Source organism: Rhinolophus sinicus, chromosome 2 (assembly GCF_057876585.1).
Source record: "Rhinolophus sinicus isolate RSI-liver-muscle chromosome 2, RSI-T2T, whole genome shotgun sequence".
Lineage (NCBI taxonomy): Eukaryota > Metazoa > Chordata > Mammalia > Chiroptera > Rhinolophidae > Rhinolophus > Rhinolophus sinicus.
Window position 1 is genome coordinate 127,680,867 of NC_142502.1, and position 23,413 is coordinate 127,704,279.

At 37.4% G+C, this 23,413-nt stretch overlaps 1 protein-coding gene across 8 annotated transcripts in view; it reads left to right on the forward strand.

The window, feature by feature from the left end:
* Window positions 1-21: 21 nt before the first annotated feature.
* The window catches only part of IMMT (inner membrane mitochondrial protein), a 41,474-nt gene continuing 18,082 nt past the window's right edge, over window positions 22-23,413 (forward strand). For 2 of the 8 annotated variants that reach the window (XM_074332284.1, XM_074332282.1), the window contains exons 1-7: window positions 22-155; window positions 11,371-11,444; window positions 12,201-12,390; window positions 16,887-16,998; window positions 18,996-19,133; window positions 19,479-19,574; window positions 22,618-22,754. In XM_074332284.1, coding sequence (XP_074188385.1) covers window positions 111-155; window positions 11,371-11,444; window positions 12,201-12,390; window positions 16,887-16,998; window positions 18,996-19,133; window positions 19,479-19,574; window positions 22,618-22,754 — 792 coding nt within the window. In that variant the 5' untranslated portion in view covers window positions 22-110. The remainder of the gene's footprint in view (window positions 156-11,370; window positions 11,445-12,200; window positions 12,391-16,886; window positions 16,999-18,995; window positions 19,134-19,478; window positions 19,575-22,617; window positions 22,755-23,413) is intronic. The other 6 variants (XM_019749191.2, XM_019749193.2, XM_019749192.2 and 3 more) reach the window with 3 other exon arrangements.

A 23,413-nucleotide genomic window follows, 5' to 3' on the forward strand; every position in this document is an offset into this window, starting at 1 on the left:
AGGCGCAGAGAGGCGGCGCGGACGCACGCACGCACGGACGCAGGCGCTCCCCTCTCAGTGCCGTTGCGGCAGCTCCGGAGTGTCCCAGCGGTGCTGTCCTCCCGGCCGAGATGCTGCGGGCCTGTCAGGTTTCCGGCGTGGCCTCCGCAGCCCAGGTGAGCTCGAGGGCGCCGGGAGAGAGCGCGTGGTGAAGCTGACTCCCGGCGACCGACGGAAAATGAAGAGGGAGGCTTTCGCTCCGCTTAGGCCCGGGAAAAGAGGGGCTCTCTCAGGGCCTTTCTAATCACGGGAGTCCCGGACGGGCCAGGCACGCGGTTAATTTCGCCGGACAGGGATGCCTTGAGGGTTATTGCTGAAGCGGGATGGGGTGCGGAAAGGAGATGGCTGGGAGGCGGGTGCAGGACGGGACGCTCGGCTTTGGGGACTTATCCAATCAACCCCTCGCTGCCCCATTCAATGACCAATCGTGGCTCCTGGAGTCGGGACGCCGGTTGAGCGCGTGATAGGTTTCGCGCAGCCAGTGGTTGAAGGTCGAGGGGTAGAACTACAGTTCCCAGCAGGAAATGCAGAGCCTTGGCTTTTTGCATTCTTAATAAGCAGGTGCTTGGATTGTAAGAGTCCGCGTTTTAGGGGTCAAGGTTGTAATTATTCCAGAGGGACTTTTCGTAGCTGAGAACATCTCAGCCATTCCTACCCTAAACAAAAATGAAAGATTGTATAGTTTATGGAGTTCCAGCTCCTGGTACTTGAGAAAGGACAGTAGTGATGACCTTGTGCTTATTTCTGAGATTAGCCTGGGGATAAGGTGCTGGGACAACTTTGGCAGACATCCAAGGCTCCTAGATACCCAGTTTTATTTCTCCACAATTATCAAAGTAACGTTCTAAAATTAAAAAGTAAACCTATTTCCATTGCTTACAGTTTTCAGAAAATTGATATTTTGCAAAATATTGTATTACAAAACAGTGCTCATGCTATAATGGAACAAAATCCCTAGACATAGTGAGTTAGATAGAAATCATACAAGCCAATGTTTTTTCAAGTTTACTTACCTCCCCGGATTCATTTTAGGTTAGGAGAAGCAGCCTCTTAAATGGGATTTGTATTAGTTTTCTGTTGCTACATAACATACATCACACATTTAGCAACTTAAAACAACACCCATTTGTTATCTTACAGTTTCTGCACATGAATGGTCTGGGTTCTCTGCCCAGTGTCACGCAAGGCTGCAATCAAGGTGCTGGCTGTGGTTCTTGTTTGGAGCTCAGGGTTCCCGTCCAAGTTCACGTAGTTTGTTGGCATAATTGAGTACCTTACATAATTTAATAACTGTAGGACTGAACTCCCTGTTTTGTTGCTAGCTTTGCCTAGCCTCTCTCTCCCAGAGGCTGCTTAAAGTTCCTTGCCACAAAATCCTCAGAGGCAGTTCATTACTTGGATGTGTGCTTTCTTGCAGGCTATCAGCAACTGGTTTCTTTGACTTCAAAATCTCTCTTGACTTCCCTGTTTCTGATCTCTAGACCCAGATGGAAAGGGTTTCTATTATTAGGCCACGCCCACCTGGATAACCTCCGTTTTGATTGATTCAAAGTCAACTGATGAGTAACTTGAATGACATCTGCAAAATCCCTTTTGCCATACAACCCTAATCATGGCCTTAGCAGCAGGATGTAGAGATCATGGGGGCCTTCTTAAAATCTGACATGCAGTCGTCCCTAAGTGGGGCTAGAAGGATGAAGAAAGTAGAGCTGCCTTTCAGGGCAGAATTGTTGAAGTTTGGCTTTGGAGCCCTCCTTTCAATGGCACACTTTTCCTTAGTTTGTCCTCAGGTTACATTAAGAGTTGTCAGTGCTCTGATCCCTCTGTCTGCCCTAAAGTCCAAAATTACTTTTTCCTTTCTTGCCTTTGTCAAAATATTTTCCCCTTGCTGGGTTCCCAGTCAGGAAATTAGAAGAAAACAGATTAAGACTTAGCTTGCAACCAACCTTTCTCACCTTCCTAAAACTGCTATCTTACAAGATTTTTTCCCCCACAACTTTTATAAAATGGTTTATTCTTACTATCTCCTCAATCATTCTGTAGCATTTTATACTGTTGTTTAGTGAAATTTTATTGTTGTTGTTGTTTTTTGGCTTTTCTCATGTAATATCTTGGGGCCCATCTTACCCTTCATCTCTCCTGTTTTCCTTTGTTGAGTCTGCTTCCCCCATGTACTTCTAAATATACTCCCAAGGTGTTTTCTCACACTCTCTCTCTCAGACTTTGTTTTTGTAAAGCAGTTTTAGGTTCACAGAAAAATTGAGGGGAAAGTACAGAGATTTCCCATGTCCCCCCTACCCCTACATATGCACAGCCTTCCCCAATATCAGTGTCCCCCATCAGAGTGGGACATTTGTTACAACTGATGAACCTACTTGACACATCATAACACACAAAGTCCATAGTTTACGTTAGGGTTAACTTTGTGTACGTTCTATGGGTTTGGACAAATGTGTGATGTCATTTTCCATCATTATGGCATAATAGAGAGTATTTTCATTGTCCTAAAAATAGTTTAACTATTTATCACTACCCCACCCCCTGGCAACCACTGATCTTTTTACTGACTCCATAGTTTTGCCTTTCCCAGAATGTCATACAAATGGAATCATACAGTATGTAGCCTTTTCAGATTGGCTTTTTTTACTTAGTAATATGCATTTAAGGTTTTTCCATGTATTTTCATGGTTTGATAGCTCATTTCTTTTTAGCACTGAATAATATTCCATTGTTTGGATGTACCACAGTTTTTCCATTCACCTATGGAAGGATATTGTGGTTGCTTCCAAGTTTTGGCACTTAAAAGCTGCTCAAAATATTCATGTGCAGGTTTTTTTGTGGACATAAGTTTTCGATTCCTTTGGGTAAATACCAAGGAGCACGATTGCTGGATTGCATGGTGAGGGTATGTTTAGTTTTCTAAGAAACTGCCAAACTATCTTCCAAAGTGACTGCACCATTTTGCATTCTCAACTGTAATGAATGAGAGTTCCTGTTGTTCCACCTTGTCAGCATTTGGTTCTGTCAGTGTTCAAGATTTTGGCCAATAAGCGTGTAGTGATATCTTATTGTTGTTCCCACCTCTTTATATGCTATTGGGATTACATCAATTCTCAGAACTATAATCCCCAAGCAGATGACTTTCTAGCCTCTTTTGATCTTTGCACTCAAATTTTAAATTCTTGTTTGATTTTTGTCAACTTAATGTAGACTAATCACTTGTCAAAATCCTTTCCACTTCTTCAAACTTCGTTTGAAAGGTCTTTCTGCTTTTACTATTGCCCTCCTAGAGTTAGTTCTTTACATAGTAGTTAATAAAGGCTTTTTTTTTTTTTTAAGCATTCAGATAATGTCATGCCCTTCAATGACATCCCATCATATTCAGAATAAAATCTAAACTCGACCATACCGCTAGACCGCCCATGATCTGGCTGTTTGCATATCTCATTTTTCTATTCTGCCTCATTCTGTCCTTCTGATATCTCCAGTACAACATACCTCATTGCCTTTTCATTTGCTGTTTCTTTTACCCTGAAGTCTTCCCACAGTGCTTAGCTCACTCCACTCATTTTCTTAAATATCACCTTTCCTTCAGAGATCTTCCCTATCTAAAACAGACTTCTGACCGCTCTCTACTTCCTTGCATCACTCTGAGCTTACCCTTACCCTACTTTGTTTTAATTGTAGCTCTTACGGAGATTATGGAGGCCTTCTTAGAATTTGGCCTATGGTGATACCAACTGGGGCTAGAAGGATGAAGAAAACTGCCTTTCAGGGCAGATGAGTATTCATAGCACTGTTCACAACGGCCAAAATATGGAGACAACCCACGTATCCAACTGATGTCTGGCTAAACAAAATATGATATATGCATACGATGAAATTTACATTCAGCCATAAAAAGAAATTAATATATGCTACATACATGACACATGTAACAACATGGACAAACATTGAAAATATGCCAAGTGAAAGAAGCTAGGCACAAAAGGCCACATATTGTATGATTCCATTTATACAGAATACTCAAAATAGGCAAATCTGTAAAGCCAGAAAGTAGATAGTGTTTGCCAGGAGCTGGAGAGAGGGGAAAATGGAGAGACTACTTAGTTGTTGGTGTAAGAATTTCCTTTTGGAGTGATGAAAATGTTCTAGAATTAGATAGTAGTGATGATTGTTGTATAGCAATGTGGATGTACCACTGAATTAATACACTTTAAAATGGTATATTTTATAAGTGAATTTTACTACACACAGGGAAAAAAAAAAAACTTGCTATTAACTCTTTGGGTGGCCTGAGGTATAGAGGCAGAGCTATATATAATTAAAATAATGTAAAATGATATGTATTGTATTATAAACTTGAAGTGGCATTCATTGGCCAAATATGGGACAATTTTAAGTTTTCAAAAGGATAATTACAACTGGTTAAAATCCATCAAAAGTGTTTAAATTCATGAGTTCATAAAGGTAGTGTTCTGGTTAGCTATAGCTACATAAACCACCTTGAGCTTGGGGTAAAATAGTATTTATTTATTGTCTCAGTTCTGGGGATTGCCTGGGCTCCCCTGGACTCTGTCCCTCATGAGGTTGTAGTCAGACAGTGGCTGGGGATAGAGTTGTCTCATAGGCTCCCTCCTCTCCTGTCTGGCAGTTAGTTGATAGTGGCAGCAGCTGATACCTCGGCTGGGAGTGTTGGCCGGAACACCTACGTGGGCATCGTATGTGTCTGGGCCTCTTCACAGTTTGGCAGCTGGGTTGGTTCCAAGAGTGATGAGGACTAGTGGGGCAAAAGCTGTGTCCCCCTTTATAGTCTAGTCTCAGGAGTCCCAGAGCATTACCTTCATTGTCTTTAATTGGTAAGTTAGTAACAAAGTCCTGCCCATGTTCAAGGGGAGGGTACATGGAACTTATTTTGGAGGAGTGGTAAGATTCTGGAAGAGCATGTGGTGCAGGAAATATTGTTGCAGTCAATTTTGGACAATACAGTCTGCCCTCTATCTGCAATTCACATTTCTCCCACGCGCAAATACATTCACAACATTCCTCAAAACCCTCCAAAATCTCATTCCATCACAGCATCAGGCGTAAAGGTCCAGGATCTTGTCATCTAAATCAGATTCCTCTGCAAACATGACATTTTGGGTGTCGTCCTTAGGACACGGCCCCCTAAGTGCTTTTCCTTTCAGTCTAAAGAACTGTCAACTAGAGAGAAGTTCTCTGTTCCCCATACATCCCACATACAATCTAGTGTGACAGGCAGTCTAGACGCTCCCATTCAAAAGGCAGAGAATGGGGCACACAGCAGTCACTGCTCCCTAACAAACGGGAAATCTAGCCGGGCACATGTTGCTCATTCCTTAATTAGGACTTAGTCCTACTGCTTGAATGATTATTTATAGCTCTTGGTTCTAGTCTCTGGGCTCCTAGCTTTACCCCATTGAATTATATCCTTTTCCAGAAAACGTAGCCTGTTTGCAGCTGAGTCATTTTCTCAGACTGCTTCTATCTATAGAATTTCCAGAGTCCAAAAACCTCTTTTTGTATGTACTTTACCTCTTTAAATACAAACTGCATATTTTTCATCAATGTAGTTCTCTTAAGAACTTTGTGTTTTTCCTGTGTGTCTTATTGGGCTTTTCTCTATTAAACAAAAGCCACACTCACAGGTCTGATCAAGATCAGCCCTTCTGCGATATGGGTTCCCTGTGAGGCCTGTGGCGTAAAGCCATTAAAATTTCTCAGTAGCTCTTTTTAACAAAAAGATACGGGAATCATATCCTTAACATCCTTCATGGGCCTTTTCTCTATGTAAAAGTTCCTGTGAGGCATACCTCCTATGGTTTTTTTGAGGTCTTAAAGGATCTTTGCCATCTGGAGGGGATGAGATTGAGAAACACTTTTATTTTTGAACCCACCAAATCCTGGCTCCTTTATATTTCCTTTAAATTTTGCTTGAAAGCTAAATAGTTTTTTGGTTTGTTTTGAAGCTCATTTCTGTCCTTATCATACTCTGTTAAAAGAAACCAGTTGGCACTTTTGAACATTCTGCTTGGAAGTCTCTTTAGCTAAATCCATCAGTTCTTTAAATATAGACATAGCTGTATCTAATTTTCTATTTTCTATATCTCACTTGGGTGACAATTTTGACAAAACTTCTGCCACTACATAACAAGGATCCCTTTTCCCCCAGGTTCCAAAAACATTTTTTCCTCACTTTTCTTAAGTGCTTACTAACAGCCTCCACGAAGGCCATCAACTTCTGCTAACAGTCTCTTCAAGGCCCTTCCTTCGAACTTTCACCTGCCACCCTCCCAATTCCAAAGTCATTACCATGTGCTTTATGTTTTGTTGCAGGAGTTCGTCATTTTGCCACTTCGGGTATAAGCAACTGGTTATAGCTGTATAACAGATCACCCCAAACTTAGTGGTATTAAATAACAGCATCACTGTTATTTTACAATAACAAGTAACATAGATAAAAATTATATATAAGTAATATAAATAAAGCATTTATTATATAAATAACAAATATTATATTTTAGTTCTAAGGGTTTCTGGGCTCTGTTAGGAGGTTCTTGAGGTCTCATGAGGTTGCAGGGTTCTAGAAAAGCATGTGGGGTGGGAAATAAAACAATTTTTGGAAAATACAATCTGTCACAATTAATAAATGAAAACCAAAAACCCCAAAATTGGTATTATCGGAGGACAACTGGATAAAAAGGATGAAAAGAATCAAGCGTCCTGCCTTTCCTATGTGAATCATACTATTGGGTAACCAAATTATAGATGAGGAGAAACATCTATAAAATATCAAATAATAAATGAATAGAATTAGAGACCACTTTCTGCAAATTTCAATAAATTCATGGATCTAGACATTGTACATCAACACAATTGGTAACATCACAAAAAGAGAGACGACCAGACATTGTGTGTCTCCTGATGAAAGAACACAACACCACCTTAAGTTTTGCCAAAGAGGGTAAACCTGTGTCTGAGCAAGTGTCTGGATCTGACTCTAGTTTACAGGAAATACAGAAGACAGGAACAAGTTAAATTGCACCAATCAATAGAAAATACTACAGGTCAAGCAAAAAATTAATTATTAGAGGAAAACCTATAGATTAAGAGAGACTTAGAAGACATCAAATTGTGTGTGTGTGTGTGTGTGTGTGTGTGTGTGTGTGTGTGTGTGTGAAACAAACATTTATTTCTCAGAGCTCTGGAGGCTGGGAAGTCCAAGATCAAGGTGCCAGTAGATTTGTTGTCTGGTGAGAGCCCACTTCCTGGGTCACAGACAGCCATCTTCCTGCTGTGTCCTTGAATGGCAGAAGAGACACCAGTATTTTTAAATAGGCAAATCTAAACTATGGTGGCTAGGGACTATTGGGTGCTACAACCATGAAAAACTTAAATTTTCTGACTTTTAAAACTCGATTTAGGATATTAAATGCTACATAGAATATGATAGTAGGCTAATAAATACAATACTTAATTTAAAAAACAATCAAGCTATTGTTTCAGATAACCATATTAGAGTCATGATATAATAATTTCTGCTTTTTTCTCATACAGAAGTATGAAACTTTATTACTTTCATTTTTGGTCATAAAAGGTAATTTTTTTCATGTTTTATCCTCTCAAATCGGGGTACTTTTTACAATGAAAGGTATGTTGTTTAATTGAAAGCATTTTGATAGCTTTAAAAATCCAGAAAAATTCTGGAAAAAAATAGTACTAAAAGAGAGTTCTAATCTAGCCTTGCCAGAATAAAAGCTAATTCTAATATTCAGTAGTTAATACATTGTGATATTAGTGTATGAATAGGTAAATAAATGGAACAAAATAGGAACCCTGAATGTACCAAGGAATTTAGTATATTTTAACGGTGGTATTTCAAATCACTGGAAAAAATGGATTATTCAGTCTATGATTTAGGACTGAATAGACATCTGGAAAAAAATACAATAAATTTTTACTTTACAGTAGGTTCAAAGATTTTCTTTATTTTTTTTAATAAGATTTTCTTTTTTTTTTTTAATTGGGAAATATTGGGGGACAGTGTGTTTTTCCAGGACCCATCAACTCCATATCAAGTCATTGTTTTCAATCTAGTTGTGGAGGGCACAGCTCACTGGCCCATGTGGGAATCGAACCGGCGACCTGGGTGTTATGAGCACTGTGCTCTAACCCCTGAGCAAACCAGCCGCCTGGGTTCAAAGATTTAAATATTTTAAAAAAGAAGAAACGACGAGAGTAGAAGAAATCATGGAAGAATTACTTTGGGGGTGGCTTTCTAAGACTGAGAAAACCCAGAAGGCATGAAAGATTGACAGTTTTGACTACATAAAAGTAATTTTCTGCATGGCATAAGCTACCATAAGCAAAAATAAAAAGCAGATCACAAACTGGATAAAAACATTTGCAATTAACAGATACATGGCTAGTTTCTCTTCATATTAAAGAGCACTTAGAGAAAAGAATATGAAAAAGATTAGTCTTATTTAAAAGTAGTCAAAAGATATGCTCTGATAGTTCATAGCAAAAGGAAATAAAAGTAGATCATAAGTATATGAAAAGATGCACAGTCACAGTAAAGATACAGTGATTAAAGCTACACTGAAAGTATTTTGGAAAGGCTGTGGGAAAACATTCTCTCATATTACTACAGAGGAAAATTTAATTTTGGCTAATTTGGCAGTATTCATCCACATTGCAAATTTCACTTTAAGAATTGGCCCAAAATGCAGACTGGTGCAGCCGTTATGGAAGGCAGTGTGGAGGTTCCTCAAAAAATTACGAATAGAATTGCCATATGACCCAGCAATCCCTCTCCTGGGTATCTACCCAAAAAATCTGAAAACATTTATACATAAAGACACGTGTGCTCCAATGTTCATTGCAGCTTTGTTTACGGTGGCCAAGACATGGAAACAACCGAAATGGCCTTCGATAGATGAATGGATAAAGAAGTTGTGTTATATATACACAATGGAATACTATTCGGCAGTAAGAAAAGATGATATAGGAACATTTGTGACAGCATGGATGGATCTTGAGAGTGTAATGCTAAGCGAAATAAGTCAGAAAAAGCAGAGAACCATGTGATTTCACTGATATGTGGTATATAAACCAAAAACAAAAGAACAAGACAAATGAGAAACAGAAACTCATAGACACAGACAATAGTTTAGTGGTTACCAGAGGGTAAGGGGGTTGGGAGGTGGGAGAAGAGGGTAAGGGGGATCAAATATATGGTGATGGAAGGAGAACTGACTCTGGGTGGTGAACACACAATGGGATTTATAGATGATGTAATACAGAATTGTACACCTGAAATCTATGTAATTTTACTAACAATTGTCACCCCAATAAATTTGAAAAAAAAGAATTGGCCCAAAATAATGTATGTTTCCCAGGCAGAATTACTTATTATAACAAACATTAGGGGCAGCTGGTTGGCTCATCAGTTGGCTAGAGCATGGTGCTCGTGGCACCAAAGTCGCCGGTTCGATTCCTACATAGGCCAGTGAGCTGCACCCTGCACAACTAGATTGAAAACAACGACTTGACTTGGAGCTGAGCTGCGCCCTCCACAACTAGATTGAAAGCAACGACTTGACATCCTGGGAAAACACACTGTTCCCCAATATTCCCCAATTAAAAAAAATTATTTAAAAATTAAGACAAAAACCTCATGTCTATCAAAAGGGAACTGGCTAATACAGTAACAGCCATACAGTGGGTTACTGAATCTATAAAATCCACCAGGAAGATTTTCATGTACTAATAGGATAATCCCAAATATATACTGTTGAATGAACTTTAGTACAGAACTGGGTGTGTATTAATATCATTTGTGTAAAGGTGGTGTGTCAGGAATTCTTTGTCACAAATATCTCTGGATATATAGGAAACAGCATTGGTTGTCTACGGGGAGGGGTCTGAGTGGCTGGGAGTCAGAAGTCTGAGGGAGAGTTCATTCTATACAGCTAAACCTTACGAGGATATGATTTTAAATTTATAACTGGAAACTAAACTTACAGTCACATCAAATATATTCTGTCAAAGGGAGGAAAGAGGGTTAAAATAAAAGAAAGACGATGGATAAAGAATCAGTTAAAAATATTGATGTGAGTAGGGTGTTCTCGAATTCTAGTGTTGAACTGCATGTAATGGAGTTGTTGGCATGTGAAAGGAGGTGCAGTACTGTTTAAAACTTTGTTTGACCTGCTTTACAGAACAGTAGTAGGAAAACATGCTTTTCTGTTAAAGGCAGTTCAAAATTGTTCAGAATTCTACACTTCAAGTAATACTGGAAATACTTTTGAAATACCAATTGTAACTCCTTTACATGTTGTTAAACATATAGTTTGTTGTTTTGTGTTTTTTTCCCCAAATTAATTAATACATTAATTTGATGTTTATCTTAGGGCTTTGGCAAACAGAGTGTAAATTGCAATTATAATTCTAGAGTAATCTCATGTGCCTTCTGATCATACATTTTCTTCAGATTTGAGATACTTCTAAAATGAAGTCTGTGTTTTTCTGACATTCCTCAGATGCAATTTCATCAAGAAACCTAGAGAAAACATTTTTCCCCCTTGACTTGTTACAGTTCAGTTTTCTACTTGGTATAAAGATTTTATTTATGGATATAATAAATTTGAAATTTCAGAGTGATAGCTATGAATGTTTTTAAGTTTATCAAAACCTTCCCCAAATAGTACTACTTAGATGTGTGTTTATTTGTTTTATTTAAGGGATCCACATATTGTTAAGAAACATTTGAGTTTAAGTGCTTTACTTTGATTAAAACAAATCGCAAAGCATTTCCGTAGTCATTTGCTTTTTGGGTAAAGATAGACTAGTTATATGGAGATAAATATTTACTTGGGCATTTATAACATTAGTTAAAATTATTTTATACAATAATATAAAATAAATTAAGTTTACAAAGTGAAAATAGATATTTTATACCATTGTTTTATTTTTTTTTCTTGTTGAGAGAACATGGAAAGTCCCAATTGTATCCAAGAAATAATTAGCATACGTAACACTTAAAAATGCTAACTGATCATAGTCTGGTAATCTTTTTTTTTTTTAAATCTTGAAAGTAATTTTATATGAGCCTTGGGGTGCAGGAAGCATCACTGTTTTTATGGGTCTATAAACACGTTTCATGGTAAATTGATTTCTGAAAGTAAAATAATTTTTTGGTTTAATGAAGACATTTGGACTAACAATATTACTTCTGAGTTACTAACCCTAAAGCTTCCCAGATTTCTTTAACTGAATTGATTGTGATGTTTTCTCCTTCCTCTGTAGAGTTGTCTCTGTGGGAAATTTGTCCTCCGTCCATTACGACCATGCCGTAGATACTCTACTTCAGGCAGTTCTGGGTATGTAGCCTGTCTCCCTATAAACAGGGTTTTAACTGTGTGCTAAAGAGAGAGAGACAGACAGAAAAAGAGAGAGAGAGTGTGTGTCTGTGTGTCTGTGTTTTCCTTGAGTATGGGAATAGCGGCCTAAAACCTTTTTTGTTGAAGGGATACGAACACTGGAGCTTTACTGTAAAGCTTTGGAATGTTATTTGTAGGTGAAAATGTGTTACAATGCTCTCTTTGGCTCTTTAGTAATTGGATAGCATTCAAGGTAGACTCCCCCACCCACGCCATGCGCTTGCTATCTTCCATTCTATGGCAAATAGATTTATATCCAGAACTCAGCACATTGTAACTTTAAAAGTAGTTGTTAGTTCTATTTGATGTTTGTATTATCTTTTATAAAGGGTTTCTTTTATTGTATTTACAGAAATGTTTATGGGAAGAGGCATTTTGAAAGTTAGTGATACTTTTTTGGGTTCAAAGGAAATCTGATGATTGTGAACATCTTAAATTTTAAGTGTTAAAGGGTACATTGCTTCATTCTTCCTATTCTAGCCATTACTGTATTTAAAATTATTTTAGTTGTCCATAAATAAATGATTTTCTATTGCAGACATGTTTAAAGAAATCAGGGAATAATGACGTGCAGCTCTGGTGATAAACTTGCCTGCTGTGATCTGAATAAGTGGTAGAAAAGTAGAAGTAAGAGGTCTTTGAGTAGGTTTAGGAGAGCCAAGAAATATAAATGTGTTTCCTGTTTCTTTCCCTTAGGTTGTCGCCTGGCAAAATTATTGGAGCTGGTCTCGTGTTTGTTGGTGGAGGTATTGGTGGCACTATCCTCTATGCCAAATGGGATTCCCATTTCCGGGAAAGTGTAGAGAAAACCATACCTTACTCAGACAAACTATTTGAGATGGTTCTTGGTTCTTCACCTTACGATGTTCCATCACCAAAGAAACCGGTAAGAGTTTTAAACATTATTTCAATTTAGCTTATAGAAAACTTTTAAGTGCGGTTGTCTTCATCTTGAAAGTATCTCACATGTATAACTCAATAGAACTTGCCAGATGTGTTTGTCAGGTTTCTTTAATATTGATCTGTAGAGTTGGATTTTTATCCCTTTGGAGTCCCATAGTGCTCTCTTTTAGTACACACCACATAAAAAATAATTGTGTGGCACATGAGGGTAAATGGAAGAGGCAGCTTGGGCAGAGGTAACCCTGGCTGCCCTGTGGACTGAGGGGGTCTGTGTCAGCCTACACCATTGCAGCTATCTAGCTCGGACTTATAATAGTAAAACATAAGCGTAGAAAGGTCATGACACAGAACCCAAATGTTTCGTTAACAGTTGCTCCTTTTAGACCGCAAAACAGAGTCTCAGAATTTTCAGCTACGTACTGATTAGTTCTGTAGTACTAATTGGTATTCCTTGGACTTTGTGCATATTCTTCAGAGTTTCACCCCCTTATTCCCCCATCAGGCTTAAAAGTTTTAAAAAAAGTCTTAAATATATCTTCATTCAAACAACCGCTTGAAAAGACGTTTATAAAAGAGAGCATGGATTTTTGCTGATTTGGTATTGGGTATTTATGCTGTGAGTCTGGACATGGCTGCTAAGTTCATTCTTAGAATCTGGGTGGCCTTCTGTTCTCTAGTGTATGGCATGGTCTAGAGTTAATATTAGAGTTAATATTTAGAAAAGCAAGTGTCTTCTGACAACCCTCACCCCCCAAACATGCTTTTTCAGAATGTCCTTGGTAAGTCTTCTATATCATTTGTTCTTCCTTGTGAACTTTAAAATGTCTATACTGGCTGAGGGAGACTGTTTTGTAGCTTTAGTAGTCAAGGAGCAGAATTCTGTGGATTCATTCTAAAATCCTGGGTCTAGGAAATGTGATAAAAAAATATGGTGAATGTTAAAAAAAATTATAACAGTAAAAGACACATTGCCATTAACCTCCCTCAAAATACTCCCCCTCACTTCGAACACACTTAGAACATCGTCTTTGCCACTTTCTGAAGCAGTTCTGGAAGTCCTCTTTTGTGAGTGTCTTTAGTTGCACTGTTTGTGGCTGCCTCAATGTACTGAGTCATTTTGATTTTGAGGAAGAGCCAGAAGTCACACGGTGCCAGATCTGGTGAATACGGTGGATGAGGACACACCGTAATGTTTTTATTTGACAGAAATTGCCGTACCAGAAGTGATGTGTGACACGGAGTATTGTCATGATGGACGATGAAACTGTTTGCCTATTTTTCAGGCCGTTTTCTACACACACTGTTTCTTAAATGCTGTAATAAGCCCTTATAATATTCAAAGTTCACCGTAGTGTTCCTGGGTACAAACTCGGCTCGTACAATTCCATCAAGGTCAAAAAACACAGTTAGCATCACCTTTCCCAACGTTGGATGGAACTCGGTGGCAGCAGCAGCAGCAGTCACTGTATTTTGTGATCACACCTCGTATTTTAAGCTACATGACCCAGGAGAAATAGCTGAAAGAATTTTAGGAGCATGGTGTCAGGCTGCAGTTCAGAGTAGCATTTTTTTCCTTGCTTGATGTGACTTCAGGTGTCATTCTTTGTAGGTGACTTGTTTATCCTCAGTAGCCTTGGCCTCTTCTCTTTCCACGTTAGCTGCCTGCTGAACATTTCCAGTTGGATAACTTGGCAGATCCGTACTGTACTATCTCAAAACTTACAAAGGATAACTCTTCCTGATTTCCTTTTTTTTTTTTTTTTTGTATTAAAGATAGTACCATGCTGTCAGTAGCTAGGTTAGAATTCTTGGATCGTCTTCATAGTTGCCCATATTTTGTTAGGTATGCTGTCTTGTTTAATCCCTACTATTTGTTTTTCTTGCATTACCAGTGTCCTTGCCCCATTTCTGACATTTTATCACTTCATATCCAAATTAGCTTCCAGACTAGACTTTGTTTCTCTCCCTCGAACACAACCTTCCCCATCTTTCTTTGTCTCCACCCTGCAGCTCTCTCCTCTCAACATAATCTGGGCCTCTAGGCCATCCTCATATCAATACCAGAGAATCTTATAAAAATAAGTGCTATCATATTTTCATGATACTTTCATGATATCACTTAACAGGAACTTTTATACATTTCCTATTGTTTAAAAGACAAGACCACAGATTATAAAAACTAGAGAGACTTTAGAGATTGTCTCAGGTTCTGAATAAGGAAAGTGAAGCCAGGAGTGGTTAACTGTTAGATCTAGCCATTGGTTTCTTTATTCTGTTGTTTGTGGTCTTTACTGGTTCTTAAGTCAACATTTGATACTGTTGGCAGTGTGGCTTTCATTTGCCTTTCCAGCGGTATCTCTGAAGTGGTCCTGCTCATAAATCCTTAGATTCATGCCATTTTACCTTATCTTTGAAGCAAATTTAAAGACTAAAGACAAATATGTCTTGTGCTTTCCATTCATTCATTTATTCAACAAATGTCGATCAAGTGATTATTATGTACCAGGCACTATTTCAAGGGCCTCAGTTAAAGCAGAAAACTAAACCAAAGATCCCTTTCATTTGCATGACTTTTCCCATGGTGGTCCTCTACCTGGAATTACTTCTTTCTTTTGCCAACAATATTCTCTTTAAGTCCTGCATCCTTCAATACACGATCAAAGTGAATTTTCTGACTTCTGAATTGCAATAGCAGTTAGTGTTTTTATTTTAAAATTTACCATTTATTCAGCATTTTGTACTGTTGTGCATTGTGACCAACTTGTTCCTTTTAGAAACTGTGCATTTTATTTCATGGTGATAACCCTCTTGCCAAAATGGTTGCTTATGCATAGACAGTAAGTATTGAGAGAAGATAAACTTAAAAATCTTTTTGATGGACATGGAGTAAGACCAGCCTAAATGGAGACAACTTTTACGTTCCTGAATAGGACTTAGTATCTTCAAAATGCCATTTCTCTCAAATATGTATTTCTCTTAAATTTGTTTGTATTTGAGAGAAATGACATATACATGGACATACACACATACACATCTAATAAGAATTCAAATAGATTTTTCTAGAGGTTGAAGAATTAGACAAGATGATTTTCAAGTTCAGATGGAAGAATAAATAATGTTGCCAAGGACATTTTGAAAAAGTGTTGGGATGAAGAGGGGTTAGATGACACTTGCTTTTCCAGATAATGACTTTGGTAAGATCCTACTTTAATAAAACAATAAGGTTTTGACGCAGGATTAGAAATTAGAGAATAGAACAGCTGAGTCTGGAAATAGATCATATTTATACACAAACACATTTATTGTGAGAGTTGTGAGTTGCTAGAACCTTATGTAAAAGTGATCTGTTAACATCCAGTGATTCCTCTTCTGGCGAACTGTTTTATAGATACGTACTGCAGTGCTTTTCAGTTATATGGATAAGGATGTTTCACAAAATAAAACAGGAAACAACTTGAATGACCAAAAATAGGGGAGTAATTGCCCAAATTATGGGTTTTGCAACTACATTATGATATGCAATTAAGTTAGGACATTATGCAACTAAAAAGAATTTCTTCACCTGGAAGAGAGTGTCCATGATGTATTGTTAAATGAAAAAAAGCGAGTTACATGGTAATTTGTATAATAATAACTATTTTAGTTTGTTTAAAGAAATGAAAAAATGCATATATGTATATACCTGAGCTTATGCTACCTAGGAGTGGAAGGATAAAGTTCAGGCTTTTAGCAGTGGTTACCTGGGAGTGCTGGAAGGGAAAGGAACAATAAAGAGGCAAGTTAAAACCATTGATATATCTTGATATTATTTTGCTTGTTACGGTGAGCATGAATTTCATGATTTAAAACAATAAAATTTTATTAAAAGAAAATGCATATATGTTTAATTTCTGGTAGTGACAAAGTTCAGAACCATTTCTGTTTTGTTTGAATAATCATTTTTAGGGATATCTGAGTCCCACTGCCAAGTTCTGGCAAAAAGTGGGACAACATAGGTGGTAAATGAGAATACATCTGTTGCTCAGTAATTTTCTCCAGCACACAGTGCCTTACACTTATGGCAGGTGGTAACTGAGAAAGAGAAAGGCAGGCATGACAGTTGGATTATATGACTATAGTTTAGTGTATAGTTGCATGATTCCTGGAGATTAAAGATATAACTGAATGTATACAGAAGACAACATAATTTGATTTAGGAAGCAAATGGAAATAGCTTTAATGTTGTATATGTAAAGAACGATGTTTAAAGGGAAAGTCATACGTCATGTACTTTATTAGTTGCCCTTAGAGAAGCTTTAGAATGAAGTTTTTGGACTGCCTTCTTCTAGTATGATGGCTTCTCTTACTATGGTTAATAAAATATATATGTTACTTTATGTTGAAAGCCTAGAGACTTGACTTTTGAAATGATACACATTATGCTACCTTTTTGAATAAACAGTCCTATATCTGAAATGTTAAATGTTTTTCATTTCCAAGATTCAGTCTGGTCCACTAAAAATCTCAAGTGTATCAGAGGTAATGAAAGAATCTAAACTGCCTGGCTCATACCTGCAAAAACAAAAGGGAGGCACTCCAGCTGCAACAACAGGTACCTATATTTAGAATCATTCTTTTAAAATTAATTGACTTTGGATGATGAACACACAGTGCGATATACAGATGACATATTATAGAATTGCACACTAGGAAACTATATAATTTTATTAACCAGTGTCACCCCAATACACTTAATAAAATGTTTAAAAATGCAAAAAAAATTATGTAGGTAAATGAATTGCTTTAATGTATTTGAACCCATGGTTAAGAGGGAGGCCATTCCTCATGAAGAACTCTTCTGGTCCGTAGCTCTCACCTTGGGGAAGGATTACTCTCACTTACTATTTTGGCTCTCATTTTGGGGGTGAAAAGAGATACAGAATTGGGCTTTATTAATAACAGCTACTGAGTGAGGATAACAGCAAGAATAGTCTTGCTTGCAACACTTTATTTTTCTTTTTATCTTTTTTTCATCTGACTCCTATCCTTCTCCCCTCTTTAGATTTTAAGATTTATTCTCTTTTCCCACCTATTTTCTTCCTCTTCTTTCTTAGTGATGAAAGTATCTGATCTAGTCTAGATCTATAGATACTAACGTTTTTTGCCATCGTGATTTATCAGTAATCCCACCCTAGTTTACAGCTCTTACCTAACTCTAACGTATTCAGTAATACATTTGAATTTCTTATGTTTCTCCTTAGTCACTTCTGTTCTTAATTAAATCACTTGATTTTCTTCCACTGGGCAAATATTCACTACTATGTGCCAAGCATTTTCTAGGCACTGGGGATATAGCAATGAACAGAATAGTAACAAACAGACTCTGGGAATATTCCTTAGTGGGATGAGGGGAAGTAGGTCATATATTAAATACATAAGTAAATGTATGGGCTGTCAGACGGTGATAAGTGTGGGAGGGAATATTGCGATTTTTAAATGGAGTGACAAGGAAAGTCTCACTTGGAGGGTTTCATTTATACTACAATGAAATGAGGAAGTGAGTCGTGTAAAAGCTGGTGGGGAAAAGCATCACAGGCAGATGGATTAGCTAGTGCACAACCTTGACATTTTCTAGCGAGAAGCAAAGGAAGCTGGAGTGGGGCAAGAGAACACTAGCAAATGAGGTCAGGGAGGGAGCAGAAAGCCTGTTGTGGCAGTTGGAGCCACCGTAAGAATTCTGCTTATAGTCTCAGTGGGCTGGGCAGGCCTTAGGTGGGTTCTGAACCAGCGGATTGATACCCGACTTTCAATAAGATCACTGGCTATTGTGAAGAATAGATAAGGGACCAGTGGCAGAGCAGGGAAACCAGTTAATGGGTTTTGTGGCAATCCAGCTTTATCTCTTAAGTTGGACCTTTATTAAAAATTTCTTCCTTCCATTTTGTTGTTTCCCCCCCTCTATTCCACCTCTAGAATTACTCATTTTCTCTTCCATCAGCACTTTTATTTATAATTTACGAGCTCTTGATTTTTTCAACCTTCCTTTCTTTAAAAATATGTCTATGAAATAATTTTTAACTGAGTTCTGTTCTTCACTAACTTACTATCTTCACTGTGAACTTTTCTTTGTGGTTAAAATTGTCACTTTGTTCTTGCACACACCTCTTCTTTCATCTCTACCACTCTTCAATTAAAAAAGGTTTTTTTTGGTTGGTTACTTTCTTTTGTCTGCCTTTATTACAGGCTCTTTCTTTTCTTTGTTATTTTCCATTTTCTATAAATCTTATGTCCACCTCTCACATGTTAAGATTTAGTACCCACTTAGTACTGTTACTAGAAGCATTTGCCTGAGAATATTGATGGCTAACAAACAGGTGGATGCTGACAAGACCCCTGTCTCTTGTGCTTTCCCAGCCGCTGTCCATCTCGTGTGGGTTTGTGTATGTGGTGGGCCGTGCCCCTGTCTATTTGTGTGTTTGAATTGTGACAGGACATGCACTCGTTTCTTCAAAGAGTCAAATGTGAAGTGGGTGGTAGTAGTAGTAGATTCTTGCGTGTCTCTCTCTTAACCCAGGAAACTGTAAATACCAGAGTAACATATATTTATAGCACCTACAGAGGCAGCTCAAATTATTTCTGCAGCAGGTGATACACTGTCGGTCCCAGCCCCTGCGGTTCAGCATGAGGAATCTATAAAAACTGATCACCCTCAAACTGGTGAAAGAAAACCCAAGCCTGCAACTTCAGGTAGTTTAATTTATATTTGTGGTTATATAAATGATTTGCTCATCAGAACTATTTAATGCCTAGACAACCCCTACACACTATGTAAGTGTACATTTAAAGCCTGCAGATTTGCTTAGGGAATTTCAAAGTCTGAATAAATCTCTGAAAACAAGGGGTTTAAGAGCTGATCTTTACTTCTTCTTGTTGGAATCATTGAGCAATAATGTGGTTTTAGAATCCTTATCACAAAAAAATGTCCTTAGTTGATACAGCTGGCAAGTACAACCGATGGTATTTTTATATCCCTGTGAACTGTTGAAATTCTGTGCTGAAACGTGATTTCCTCTTATTTACTTTTGCCGCAAGAGGAAGCATCCTCAACTTCTGTACGGGAGCGACCACCTGAAGAAGTGGCAGCTCGCCTTGCGCAGCAGGAAAAGCAAGAACAAGCTAAGCTTGAGTGTATGTAAACCAGACGGCTTCGTAAATAATTCGGGTCATCTGTCAGTTGCTCTCTCCTCCAACCATCGGCACAAGTTTCTCATCTATCAGCTAGTCATGGTTTCTTGTGAATCTTTAGTAGCGTTGCTCTCTTCACCATCTTTATTTCATCATTTGTGTTCTTTCCATCTAAACTTCTTTTACTCAGGTGACAAGGGCTATTCTTAGATTACAGTTTGTATACTCCAAATAATATGTGTACTCTCTCCATTTGCTTTTATTATGGTTAGTGCTGAAGATTCTTTATACTCTGGTGAACAGAAATTGTGGGGTGGTTTTTTTTTTCAGCTTTCCTGAGAATTGTTTGTTAAAATTATAATTTGTGCAGGGCAGAGTGGCTTACACTGTTGTTTATTTCCCAGCCTCTGGACTCTCACTGGAGTAGCCCCCTTATCTGACAGTGATGGGGGTGAAATGTTCCACACATTACTGGTTTTCAGCTAACCGAAAGGTGTTTCTTTTTAAGTTTAAATTTTAAGTTTTTTGATCCAAAAAAAGATACTAGATGTGTAAAAATGTATTTTCCTGTCAGGGTCAAGGCACATGGAACATTAATTTATTGTACTGCATGTTGAAATGTATTGATGTCTCTGGAGGTAGTGGGCATGTACCTTTTTGCTGGACTGAGAAAATGTTTGTTTGAAATTTTTATGACAGGTATTTATAGTTTGTTTTTTAGCCTGTGCCCATCAGTTACTTCTGTTTGTCTTTCTGCTTAGAGTGGTGCCTGTTTCCCTTTTGATGTATTGGTTTTGCCCTCCTCTGAGGAGGCAAGTTTGTTAGAATTATGTAAAGAGCTGGAGGAGCAGAAGGAACATAGGTAGAGGGCATTAGTTTGGCCACTTGGATTTTTTTTTTTTAATATTTTTCTGAGTTCTTGGCCACTTTAACAAATAGTTAAGGGGGTGGCCTTAGTCGGTTAGAGTGTGGTGCTGATAACACCAAGGTTGCTGGTTCGATCCCTGCGCCCTCCTTAAAAAAAAAAAAAGTTTAATGTTTAAAAAAATTTTTTTTGGAAAAAAAGAACAGTTGAGTATATTCAATAAATAACTTCTAAATAGGTGAAGTATTTGTTTTTTTCCCTCACTTAATTTTTTCTGAATTCTCTGCTACAAATCAAAGATCACTTTTTTCTTTTATTCATATTTTTTCTTTGTTTTATACTTTCTCCTTTTTCATATGGACACCTTGAAGTAAGTGGTAAATTTAAGGTGGCGATGTCTACTGTTTCATTGTGTTCCTTTTCTCTTTGTCTAGTTCTTACCTTTCATTTTGGACAACGTGAAAACTTTCAGGATTTTGTCTGTCACCTCTTAGTTTTCTCCCAAACTTTACTCTAAAAATGTGTGTGTGATGCGTGCAAGCGTGTGTGTGCATGTAAATATTTTTCAAGAATCAAAGCACAAAAGCCAACAAGTTTGGGCTACATCGAATTGAAAAACTTCTGTACAGCAAAAGAAACAATGAACTAAACGCAAAAGCAGCCTATGGCACGGGAGAACATATTTGCAAAGCATATATATATCTGATACAGGATTAATATCCAAAATATATATATGGAACTCATACAACTCAATAGCAAAAATATATATATATGTATACATATATGTATGTGTGTATATATATATATATATATATATGTTTAAAATATATATCTCAAAGTGCAGTGAGTAGACGTCTGAAGAGGGCTTCCAGCCAGCTGGTGGGTGGGCCTCTGTAAAGTGGTTTACTGTTATTTGTGCTTAAATGTCTCACCATTAATTCATGCATGTTCCTCCGTAGCCTCTTCATATCCTCTGTGTCTTCAGTTTAACTTCCATCTCACATTTATGCTTTGGCGTTAATGTTAGCTTTCTCCTTTTATCTGTGTTGCAGAGGTACCATGTATGGTTCATTAGGTTTCGTTTGTCCATGTCTAGCTTATGCTTCTTTTGCTCAAAATCACCTTTTGTCTTTGTCTCACCTGCCAAATACATTTCCCCATTTCTTGTCATCTGATACCTGATAAATTTGTATTATTACTGGCCTTCTTTCTTCATGTGACCATTTCTCCATTTTAGTATTGTATCTAAAAATCATCCCTTGCTTTACTGGAAAAAAGAAAAAAAGTTAGGTTTGTTTTTGATTCCTGAAGCAGCATATAGAAATATGATCTTAATACGTGGTAGCCTCTTGAGTACTGACTGGTGTCTGCTATTTCTTAAGTCCTTTGTGGAAAAATATTGTCCATTGCCAAACTACCTTCTCTTTTCTTTTGTTTACATGTTTTCTTGCTTGTCTTTTTCTTATCTTGTGTGTCTGTTATCTTCTTATATCTTGATGATATAGATAATTTATTGTGAATATCCCTTCCTGCTGAGATGAAAATGGGTACCCCTTTTTCCTGTGGACCTATAAGATTGTTACTTAAAATGAAAAATGCTGGTGGTTATTGCTGCATTTATATATAGCCTCTATTAGGTAAAAGGGACTATAGTGTCCTAATTTTTTTCCTTAAAAAAATCTTAAAACACTTATTTTGTTTTGAAAAAATTGAGGTAAAAGTGAAAATTGTATAATGAACACCCTCAGAGCTACCATGTTTCTCCCAAAATAAGACCTAGCTAGACAATCAGTTCTAATGCATCTTTTGGAGCAAAAATTAACATAAGACCCGGTCTTATTTTACTATAAAATTTTTATAATATATAATAAAATATATTTATTATTGTAAAATAATAAAATTATTGTTTTACTTATATTAATTTTTGCTCAAAAGACGCATTAGAGCTGATTGTCCAGCTAGGTCTTATTTTCGGGGAAACACGGTATCATCCAGATTCAATAATTATTAATATTTTATCGTACTTTTACATGAAACTTTGAGTCTCTAAATGTGTGCGTTTTTTGTTGTTTTAACACTTCGGGGGAAATGCAGTGGAAAACGAAGTAGGAGAAGAGTGAAGGTTTAAAATAAAGTCATGTTTGGGGAGAGATCTGCTTTGTAATGGTTCTTTTTATTCAGCCCTAGCCAAGAGCTTAGAAGAGGCTCTGAGCCACACCGCTGGCATCACTCAGCAGGCCATCGTAGCTCAGAACGCCGCCATCCAGGCCGTCAGCGCCCACTCCAGCATACTGAAAGCCGCCATGGACAACTCGGAGGTGAGCCAAAGGCAGTTAGACAGGTAGCAGTTACAAAACTGGTTTCTTCCTCTTAGCATTGGCTTTCTCTCACTAAGGGAAGATAATCAAAAGTAATGGTCTATAGAAAAAATGTTCTTTTTCATAAATTTTACATGTTTTATCTTACAACAATGATACGGTACAAGAATGCAGGTTTGCCCTCGTGTTAATACTGCTTAAATGTATTTGTTTGCTTTCTGTTTTTTGCTTTTAAATCGCCAACCATTTTTAAAAATTTTTTATTTTGAGATACTTTTAGATTGACATGCAGTTGTAAGAAGTAATACAGAGAGATCCTATGTACCCTAAAACTCCAGCTATATTACATGCTTATGCTGATTATTTAACTTGGATTGAATACTTCTAAGAATAAAGTAATTACACTGATTTAAAAATGTAATACTGGGACCCAGATTTTCATTCATAATTCAGTTATTCAGTATATGAAAATATATCTTGACATTAAGTTGTTTAAAGAACAAACTACAAAAAAATATATATATAGTCACAGGATGTAAAGTACAGCATAAGGAATATAGTCAGTGGTATTATAACAGCTATATACAATGTCAGAGGGGTAGTAGACTGGGGGGGAGATTATCACTTTGTGAGGGGTGTAAATGTCTAAGTATGTTGTT